The 11667-nt window shown below is 33.3% G+C and overlaps 1 protein-coding gene across 1 annotated transcript; it reads right to left on the minus strand.

Moving 5' to 3' along the window:
- Positions 1 to 470: 470 nt before the first annotated feature.
- Positions 471 to 8709, minus strand: LOC120083085. Its single transcript, XM_039038630.1, has 14 exons — positions 8094 to 8709; positions 7189 to 7279; positions 6986 to 7070; positions 6678 to 6762; positions 5798 to 5867; positions 4893 to 4962; positions 4349 to 4394; positions 3947 to 4196; positions 3516 to 3721; positions 3284 to 3358; positions 1653 to 1722; positions 1462 to 1542; positions 1044 to 1123; positions 471 to 927 (listed from the first exon to the last, which is right to left on the minus strand). Exons 1-14 carry the CDS (start codon positions 8207 to 8209, stop codon positions 849 to 851), a joined length of 1404 nt encoding a protein of 467 aa, XP_038894558.1. The 5' UTR covers positions 8210 to 8709; the 3' UTR covers positions 471 to 848.
- Between the last annotated feature and the right edge of the window lie 2958 nt (positions 8710 to 11667).

The following is an 11667-nucleotide window of genomic DNA, read 5'->3' on the forward strand; positions in this document are numbered from 1 at the left end:
AATTTCCCAACTCTTTGGACCAAATACATATTCTAACCATATGTGACAAAGGTAGCTTATACCACCTTGATTCATAACAATATCCCATCTCCAGAAAACCGGTGTCCCGACGACTACTCCAACAATACTTCACTCTTCCAACAATACTTCACTCGACTACACCCGATCAAACCCTCTACTTGTTCCGCTCCAAAACGTCAACAACTAATTCGTACCCCAAAAGCCCGTCATTGAGGTGGGAGGACCAAACCATTTAAGTATCACATTGGTCATCGTCATCTCATTCTAACCAATGAGGACAAAAAGGTAGCCTATACTACCAGTTCCTAACACAATGAAAGTCATAACCAATAATAAAACATTTGTAATTAACCATTCCCTGCCAATCTCAATTTGGCAAACATTTTCGGACAAATATTAACCATTTCAACAATTAGACTCAGTCATCAATATCAAAAGAACTTTCAGCATTTGCTGTTAGCTCCATTCCCTGGGAGGGAGGCAATAAAACTTGGATTATAATTGGAGTTAAAAAGTTATTCTATACAGAGAATCAAGTGAAAAGGGGAGGGGGAAGAAACCCGAATTATACAATAGCAAGAGCAACTGACTTGTATTCTACTATCATTGTTAATTACCCTCACAGAAACCCACTTTTTTACATTTGAAACAGAGACGAGAGTTCAAGCAGGGGGTTTAGTATTGCAACTGAATTTTCTATACCAAAGTATCTTCCTTAATCAGTATTATCATGAGCCACCAACATTTCCAATTCTTCACTATCACCAAAACACTATCAATTTGCCACCATCAATATGCACTTTGGTTCCTTTAGATTAGTTAAAGATCTATACATCATATACCGGTAACCGTTCTTCGATAACGACGCGACATATCGGGCACTTTTTACACTTCTCAGAGCAGGAACTGCAGTGATATTCACAAGTGTTGGTGAAGCTTGAAAAGGTAATTATATGCTTGCTTAGCCTAATTTCATAATATCACTAGTTCAATAGCATAGGATAAGGTGGGGAATTTTATACCTGCAGAGTACACGATGCCTACAAGGAAGAAGAACCACGCTAATTTCTCCCTCGAAACAAACCCGACATAACACCTTTTCCTGTTCAAAGCATCAGGTGATACCAATGAATTCAACATATTGATATGCCAGTAGGGAAGATAGAATGAGACCACAAGAATAACCATTATAGGCAACGCACATCATTTTACCAGAAAAAACTAAGTCATCTAGGATAAATGAAGCCAAGAAAGAAGATCAAAGACAATAACCAAAGAGCAAAAGTTTAAACAGAGGGAAAAACAATCATATTAAAATCATTGTATCAGATCAAGCAAACTATAGCAAATTTGGTAGAAACATGTCAGATATATGGTCTGATTGATTCATGGATTTGTCGAGGATTGTTCAAATATGTCAAGAAAAGGGGGAGAATTTACATTTTGAAGTCTTTCATATTCCTGCTGACTGTATTTGGTGATTTCTGTCTGCTCGCCAAGTGCAGCTTGAAGGCGCCAGACCTGTATGACTTAGAACATCAAAAACAGGCCAAATAGAACTAGTAGCAACGTTGACCTTGTCAACACAATAACTTATCATAAATATTGACATTATGATAACTATGTATCACCTCCTCAGCAAGATCTTTCTTGGGCATCTTCTTCACAACCTCGGGAGGATATCCACTAAAAGTATTGTACCTGCATTGTTCATCATAGCCAATATACCAATGAACTTCTGCCTCGCTTTTTGATATTCTAAAAGCAAATATTTTTTTAACTGCAATTTTTTTATTCACCATTGATCTAGACGATCATTAGAATTTTCCCTTCATTAAAAAACTGATTTGAAGTACTAATTAAATATAATTTGAATTGCTGAAGCCTATTGCATTGCAGTTTTGTTTGTTTGTTTGTTTTTAATGTTCAAAAGATATGTTTTGATTTGATTCAGATCTCTAGAACTATTCATATGATAAAGCTAAAGTCCAAATATCCTTCTGGAAAACTGCATGCGACAGGATGATTGTAGTTCGACGTCAAACAAAATGCAAAAGGGAAATATTCGTATAAGCTTACCACAGACAAGTGAACTAATGCAATCAGAATTAAACACTTCTTACTTGGTTTATCTGTTCAAAAAAGATATATAAAATACTTACAATTTTATAATTTTTCCTATAATTTACCCCTAAAAATTGAAAATTTATTAGAACCAAGGAAGGTAAAATTTTGGCCCTGTTTTCTGACTCATAGTACAAACTTCCACCACTAAAGAACTATGAATTAACCGACGCTTCCATGAATGGCCACCTAAGTACAAACTCTTTGACGCTTCCATGAATGGCCACCTAGAAATAAAAGAAATGAAAGAAGTTTCTCCCAAAGTCTCTTAACAAGGGAAGAAATTGCATTGAAAGACGTCTGGAAAAGCAATACAAAATACTGAAATCCAGACAGGGTAACTTAAAGAACAAGAGGAGATGATCTAGAAATGCTGACAGTTTTGAGGTATCCGTGGCATAGAGAAGCAATATCTCAAACTTTAGCTGGGGTAATGAAATACAAACATAACGGATAGATGACACAAAAATGGATGACTCCATCGGAATTACAATTCTTGGTTAACGAAAGTCCCATTTGATGATAATTTCTTTTTACGTTTCCTATTTTTGAAAACAGTGTCGTTTCCTCCAATTTCTTTAGAAATAGTTTTCATCTTTGAATTCACAATCAAATCCCAAAAACAAAAACAAGATTCTAAAAGCTAAAATATAGTTTCACCCAATCAGGATAGAGTTTAGCATCTAGTATGATTTGTCAATATTCATAAATGGATTGGCCAGCCTAGTATAATGACCGAGTCTGAATTCATATCTGGTAGACTAGATCGGAAAACTTGAGGCTGCTAAAAATATAGTTTTGAGGTAGTCTCCATTCATGCAAAATTCTAGGTTCCCTAAAATCCAAGGGGGAAAACACCAAAAGCATAATAAATCTGGCTCCAGTAAGATAGCTAAGAGTTTCAACTTCTAAACAACTTTTTCAGGAAACCATATACTTCTCTTAACAAATAATCACAAACAAGCAAAAGCAACGAAGATAAGCTATGGCATCAAAGTAGCAATAGGAAATGTGCATGCATGACAACCAACCAATCACACAAGTTTTCTTATTATTGTTGATATATACGTTCAGGTTTCTAGTGTATCTAAGTAGTAATGTTCTCACAAAACTATTTCAAGGGATAAAAATTACTGACCCAGAGGCACCCTCATGGTACAATCGTGCCTGCTCCTCTCGACTGCCTTCATCAATTGACCACCACCCCAATAGCCTGTCTTCACCATATCAAGTAAGTTCATATTTCATGAGCATATTGCAAGCTTCAAGTAAACAATATAGACTTAATAACATTATCTTCATGGAAGTGCTAAAACCTCAGAAGAAGTGGAAAGGAAGAGGAAGGGATAGAACTCTAATAAGGATATCACCTTGAACCATGATGAAAGAACTCCAAACAGGAATGAGCCCTAATTGAAAAACTGAAATACAATGCCGTGCCAGATCCGCCTCTTAAGAGAAGTACAGCTTTCTCTAACAATCTGGAAGTAGCATAAATAACAGCAGCACCTTGCAATATAAAAAGGGGCGAGAAAAGGACAGGAAGTGGCATACTTTTAGCACTCGCAGGTGTCCCCTGAAATGTGTATATGAATAAATTAAATATCAGAGCATATTAGTCACATGTTTTGAACTCAGGACTGACGCTAGAACGTCCCTTGGTTGAAATGACATTCTAAAACATGCAAGTTCCATGAGTATTTAGGTTGTATATCTGATGCTAATTTATCGATCAGATTATGAACAAATAGAAGTTGAAAGTGCATGTGCATAAGAGATCTGCATTGAACGTGCAGCATACCTCTAAATACATGCAGAGTAGGATTTGAAAAACAATTATGGGAATTTTCATGATATGGCCTCCAATGTCTTGAAGGCCACACATTCTGTCCTGATGCTGATCCTGCTCTGGGTAAACTATTAGACCACTGTTCCAATCTAGATATCTAACTACTGATGATGATGAACAACGTTCTCTTGTTTGAATATTTCTATGAATCGCTGGATTAGACCACTTTGTACATACAAGAAACGCAAAGCACTCGGCAATGCTGCAACCAAAGTAATCGAGTTAAAAAAAAATATCGAATTAAGTGGGCTGGAAAACAAGTTATGCATCCTCACAATATTGATTCAAAAATGGAAGATGTAAGAACAAGGTAAAAACAGGACATTCTAACACAAGAAGGTGCATGAACGTTACCCAAAATTTATAAATAAGTCCCACCAGCCAAGAGCACCAACATTTCCTACAAAGGTTAAAATGATCAAAATACATTGACAAGATAAGCTCAATGCTTTCAATATTCACAACCATACACATATATAATTAAAAAAAACGATCTAGCACTTGTTTTCCGGCACGATAATGTTAATCCTTCATAAGATGAAAATTTCTTGTCCGACAGCATGTAGACATATGGTCAGAACCAAATGATGATCTTACAAGACTTTAATATTAACAATTAAATAGATCCATGCTGTCAACAATCCAGCACTCAACAAGAGTGTTACATGCATACAACATACATAACCATCCACGCAGCTGCATACGATTTAAAATCAAACTAAAAAGACTATGCCATCTAAACTGTGGGAAATAACTATTTAAAGATTAATACAAACACAAAACCTGGTTCTGAAAATTAGTGGTGATTTTCAGAACTGAATGCAGTTACTTGGGATCACACTTCATATGTAAAGAATAGGGGTGGAAAAAAAGCAAAAATATAAATACAAGAACTTACCACATAGCTTCAGTAGGGTAAATACTGTAGCAGCGACAAAGAAGACCATTGAAATGGCAACCCAAAAGTGCTGCAGAAATAGAGAAGAAAATTAGCTTTTCTCCAACAAGAAACTAATCTGAATGCCACATAGAGTACAGCAATTTTTTTTCAAGACCTCCCAATTGATGATTATATTCACTTGATATTTGCAAGAGAGGAGTGCATAATCCATATCTGGTTCATCATTGTCGTTTCCTTGTTCTCAACAACTTGCTTATTTAGAATATAGGTGAAACCTATCTAAAAGTGAAAATTGTGGACCTTTCTCTATGTGCAATAAGAAAATTGGTGACCAACTGTTAGAAACCTAGTAAGAGAATCTATGACATGTTGTGAAGGTAGCAACAAGGAGTTCCAAAACCACACAGTAGTTGAACCCAAGAGTATCCTAGGGGCCAACTCAATCCTTGTATTATTAAAAAACCCGTTACCAAATAGTCCAACACTTCATTTTTATCTCGTAAGTCAGGGTTAATAATTGTCAATCCAGGCTCTGCCTCACCAATGTAATCTACCAAAACTAGAGCCAGTTTACTGTTCTCTCTCTCCGAAACTAGCGCCAATTAATGATTTCCCATTATAGCAAATGATCACAATAAAAACAATTTAATGTTGTAACAAACCATAAAATAACGAGTTTGGGAGATCAATTTTATAGCACAAACACTATAAGACATCAAATACTAACAGCCAGAAGATTGTTGCTCTCAGCTCAGAATATAGGAATGCTGAGTTCTTTCAAGGGAACATATAACTCAAAAAACTTCAATAGGTCAGGCATTTCAGCATTCTCAAAACATCAATTTAAGATAAGGGATGGCCACATAGAAAGGTTTACTGATCAAAAATCTAATAAGACTTACAGGCAGCGTCTCCCATATTGCCTCATCACTCATGCTTTCATCATCACCAGGCATCAGTGACCTACACATTCTTCAAAGATAAGAAAGGCAAATCAGATCAACGTAGAACTTAGCTGAGATCCAAACACGCTCTTAAGAGCAAATAGGAAAAGTCAGCAGGCTTCTTGAGAAGGATTATTTAAAATACCAATTGCATATATTCGTGCATAAAACGTGTTTTTCTTGTGTGGACCAACTTGATCTCACCAGGCAACTATCCAATCTAATAATACTTGGCACTGAGAAACTCACAATATCTTGGTAAGAAAAGAGAGGCTAATTACCTAAATTCACAATTTAGAAAAGAACATTGTCAGACCAAAAACAGAATGCAAAACTGAGAGGGAGACCATAAGTTATGGGTTGTAAACATAACTACTATATTTATGTTCGGTAAGAAACCAAGCTCTCCACTGAGAAGAATGAAGGAATTTACAACATAATTAGTAAATTCAATATTCTATAACAAGACGATGTTAATTAAAAAAAAGGTAGAAATTCAGAACCAATTCTAAGATGAAATGAATTTTGTCAGAATGGTCCCAAGTATCAACAATAGTTTGGTAAGGGTCAAATGTGATCCAGCACAACAGCAGACATGCCAGTTGTTCTATTGGGACATATGGGGAGAAAGATTTAATAAGTTAAATGTCAAATCCACACAAGCAAGTTTAGATCAGTTAATCATAATTCTAACAAATACAAAGGTCAAGAAGGATGCAAACCATAAAGATAAGTTAAAAGACTACAGCATCAGAAAAAACAAAAGATATACAATAGTAATACATAATATCTCAATACATACAACATTAATGCAGTGAAAACTTTGACGAGCAAATACCTGAAATTATCAATTAAAATAATGATTTCAAATGCCAGCAACGGTAGAAAGACAATCTTCAAGTTCACAGCAGCAAAACCATAAACTGCCAGAAATGGTATTGCCTCAATTAACATACAGAACAATACCCTGTTGAATACTGAAAAATCGGGAACAAAAAGTGTTGCACTGGAAATAATGCATCAACATTAATAAACAATTACAAACCATTTGAAGGCGCCATAATTGAAATCAACAGCACAAAGAAAATGATAGATTACACTATCATGGACAATGGACATGAAAACACATCAATAACAATGGCATACCAGATAGGCTCTCGAGGTATATACAAAGAAGTAATTCAAATGCTATAAGCAAAGGTGTCGCAACGACAGCATGGCACGGTGCCCACTGTTCAACAGAAATACATTGCAGATTCACAAATTATGCCATATAAAAGAAACCATCAGGTAAAAAACACAAAACAGAGTCAATCTCAACAAAAATTCATTTGCCATTAATAGCTTACATGACGATTATGAGGAAGAGATGGGGCAGGTAATGAGAACCTTCCTCGAGCAACAACCACATGAAACACCCAAAGTGGAAAAAATATGACCCTGCATATCAAAATTTGTAAAACTTCAAAAGATATAAAGAGGAAAATGTGGTTTTTCATAAAATTACCACTCCACGGTCTACAACATTTCAAGCAGCAAGTGCACGCCTAGATTAAAAGTATCCATTTTAAAAAGAAAGAATTGCAGCGTGCAGCCACTACCTAGACCTCGAAGAAAAGTGCTCTAAAGAAATCATGCGAACAGGTTAAATGGGACTGGGACAGAAGGCCCGTCTTGGAAGGGAATGGAGCCTCAATTAACCTCTTTCCTTCTTTCTTTCTTTCTTTTTCAAATGAAGGAAAAAAAAGTACAAACCCGAGATTCAATTCTCGGATGAGAATGAGGAGCCGTTTCAAAACATGAAAAGACATGGTAATACATTTTGGACTCAATTTCAATTTATTCCTTATTTTAAGAGAACAGAAAATAAAACAACTACACACCCGCCGCCAACCTTTGAACTCAATCACATCTCCATAAAGTTTCAAAACTCCATCGGCCAAGGTTTATGATCACCTCAGTCTCTAAAAACCAAATATCCGATTAGCAATTCATCCTCCTATTGATATCCCCCAACGTTGTAGAGAAACAGTTCATAATTAACACGACCCATCGACCTGGAAAACGCATTAGCCCTCCCCAACTTCACAGTATTTTAATTCAAAATTGAGAGAATAGAAAGGGGGGGCGCGGGGAAACACAATCAAGTGAACCGCAATGGAACCTAAAAAATATAAAGACCCAGAGAAAAACAAAATTTAATCATCAGAGAGATCGAAGAACAGAGAAGGAAACAAATAAGTTAATAAAGTACCACCAACTGTGGGAGAAGAAATGATCGAGCTTGAGAACGAGCAAGAGCGTGAAACAGAAGAGTGAACCGTGGGCCAGAAGAGCCTGCACGGACTTCAACACTCTTCTCCAAGTCATTCCTCCTCTTCCCCAACTTCCTTCACCTCAAAAACCCTCCACCCTTGTTCAACACGCACCCCCTTCAAAACCCAAAAACTCAAAAACCCATCATGCAAATCATCGAAAAGAACAGACCCAGAATGGAAAGAAAGAAGAAAAATCAGAAACCGGGTGTGTAATAGGAAAAACAATGAAGAAGAAGAAAGGACCGGAAGCTCGGAATCCCGGTCTCTGTTTCTATCCCCAAATAGCAATGAATTGATGTAAAGTGAAGAATGAATTAAAAGAGAAAGGAGATGGATGGGTCTGTTTCCACCGTCGAGAAAGGAAAAGGAAACAAGCCCCCTTCTTCTTCTTTTATTTCTCTCTTTTTCTCTGTCAGACGATAATTATTTTAATCCCAGACTCTGTTCTGGCGAGTGTAAATGTTTTTGCTTGACGGCAAAATATACCCAAGTTTGAAATATCCAACCAAGTGGAGTGGGATGGATGGGAAAAGGGGCAAATGGCGAAGCGATGGGCGCTTGAAGTTGAGTTCATTGGGGGATTCTAATCTCACCCCCGTTTCTCAACCACCATTTTTGGTGCCTTCTTCCACGTGTGTAGGGTGAATTTTGAATAAGACAATCAACCACAACAGAGGAAGACTCGAAAATTAAAATCAATTCCGCTAGGTTAAGGTTTGGATATTCAAATTTCAAATGTTGTTTTTTTGTTTTTTATTTAAAAAAAAAAAAAGAAAAAATCAATTTAAATGAATCAATTTATACTCTAATTTCACTTCTTTTATTAAATAAAATTATTTTTTCCATTAAAATGAGATTTGCTTATATTATCATTTATCACCGATTCGTTTCCATCTCCAAAAAGAAAAAAGAAAAAAAATTAAAAAAATAAAATCTTTCCAAATTTGGAGTACGTAATTATTTATATATAATTAGAAAAAAAAATAGTTTACAACAATGGAAAAGAACTTTAATTAATTAAAAGTCGTTACTATATTAATTCTTGCATTAAATTAAATTTCATTTAATGGAAATTTTTTTAAAAAAAAGAAGAAGGAGGTTGCCAACAAAGCATAGCTCAACTACTATAGTGACTAAATTAGGGATTACAGTTTTTTTTTAAATCTTTTAGTTACTTTTATCCATTAATTTGGGGTCATGAGATTTTCGGCTGTTTCATTTGGAATAGTAATTAGTAAAGTTTCATCTTAAATAATTCTTAAGCTTTAAATGGTGAAACACTAATGTCTCTTCTATTTATTCTTTTTTATTGCTACTTAAATTATCTCTCAAACGTTTTTTTTTCTTTTTTTGAAAAATGAAAATCTTTTTACTTTTTAAGAAGAAAAAATCGAGTTCAAGATTTACATGTTTTGGAAAAATCTTTCTAACGTCAATAAATAACTTTATTATTTAGGCCTTGTTGGTTAGTCATTTTGTTTTTATTTTTAAAATTTGAAAATTAAGTCTATTTTCATCTCAATTCTTACAACAATTTGCAACTTTAAAATGATTTAATTTTTATCTAAATTACAAAAACAAAAACTAATTTTTAAAAGTCGTTTTCAAAATTTGACTTTATTTTTGTAAACGATTGGTAAAAAAATAGATAACAAAAAAAATGAATGAAGAAATAATGTCTATGGGCTTAATTTTTAAAAACAAAAAACCAAAAGTGAAATAGTTACTAAACGGAGTATAAATATTTTGTTTAAAATATTTACTATTTAAACCCTAAAATAATACTTTTTTTTTTCTTTTGCCAAATGTGACAGACAAAACTGTGAAGGATGTACATATAAATAACATGTATTAGGGCAACTAAAGGACCAATGGCAAAGGTTATTCTCACTTTTTTTTTTCATTGAAGTATCCCAATTTATGTTTCCTCTTTTTTTTTTTAATTTATTTCCTTATATGAATATAAAGAAATAATATATTTGACATCAGTGGATTTAAATTTCAAATAAAGCTCTACATCAACCCATATTAGCTTGGAGTGGGAAAGATTTGTTTTTATATATAGCTGAAAAAATCACAATTTTTACATATGAGATATTTTGGATAAAATTTGTATAGATAGTATCATTTAATTATGGGATTGTGGAGGACTCCCAGTCAAACAAGTTATGTTTACTATTTTACTGAGTTATATATGTTATTATTGTTCCATATTTATTACTAATTTATGATCTTTTTTAATGTTTCATGAATATATGGGTCATGAGAGATATTGATTGATATTTACCATTGATATCCAACTCTCCATTTTTTAAATATGTAGGGTGTGTTTGTAATTTTAATTTAAAAAATAAGTCTTTTTGAAAAGAAAAAAAATCAAAGTATTTCGCAACCACTCAAAATAACATTTCAAGTGTATTTTAATTCGTAGAGTGTTTAAATAAAAATGAGTTTTTTAAAAAAAAACATTTTTTTCATGTCAATCCAAATAAGCTTCTAAAGATATTGGAAATTTTATTTTTATAATCCATGAATTTTGAAGAATATATATATTTGTTCTCATAATTTTGGGAACATACCATTCTAGTTCTTGAGATTTTTGAAATAGGTTAACTTGGTCCCTAAATTTTTAAAACGAATCATTTTAGTCCCCAAATATTTAAGAACATGTTTAAAAGGTCATTGATTTTTTTTTTCTATTATTTTAAATAATTACAAGAAATTTTGAATTAAAGAATAAATTTAAAGAGAAAAAAGTTTTTTATAATTATTTTTCTAATATAATATCATAATTAAAAAAAATAACTGCAAAGACCCTTAAATCTATTTTTTTAAATATAGAGACTAAATAATGTAAATTTAGAAAATTTAGAAACAAAATATACACTTCAAAATTCGAGAGCTAAAAAGATACATTTTGAAAACTTATAAACTGAATGCATATATTCTTTAAAATAGAATATATTTTATTCTTTAATTGATCAATTGTCGATATTTTCTGTCCGTACGTATGTGCTTTTACTTTAGACTATTATTTTTGGTAGTTTGCTTCAAGAATCCCTCAAATAATTTAGGAGTGGCTTGCAAATTATGTCTAAAGAATCTTTCATGCTATGATTGTTTTTTTAATTTTGTTTATGATAATAAAAGTCTTCTATATATCATTATTCCCTAAAAATAAAAAAGTCTTATATCATCATAAAACTTCTACAACTTTTTATAGATCGATTAATCACATTTCTCATCTAAATGCATAGGTTTCATGTTTATTATGATTATTTCAAAATACGTATATATTTTCATATAATCAAAATACGAGTCTTCCACATTATATGATTACACAGGTTATATTCTCGCCAATTTAAGGACCATGCAATCTCAAGGCACGAACCACCTACTTACTAGGGTATGAACAATCTCATGTCGGATGTCGTTCTTCAATGAAAATCTTCACTTGTATAGTCAACAACTCAATCATCTTTCTTGTCCACCGTACTATAGTTTTTTTTA

This window comes from Benincasa hispida, chromosome 1, assembly GCF_009727055.1.
Source record: "Benincasa hispida cultivar B227 chromosome 1, ASM972705v1, whole genome shotgun sequence".
Taxonomy (NCBI): Eukaryota; Viridiplantae; Streptophyta; class Magnoliopsida; order Cucurbitales; family Cucurbitaceae; genus Benincasa; species Benincasa hispida.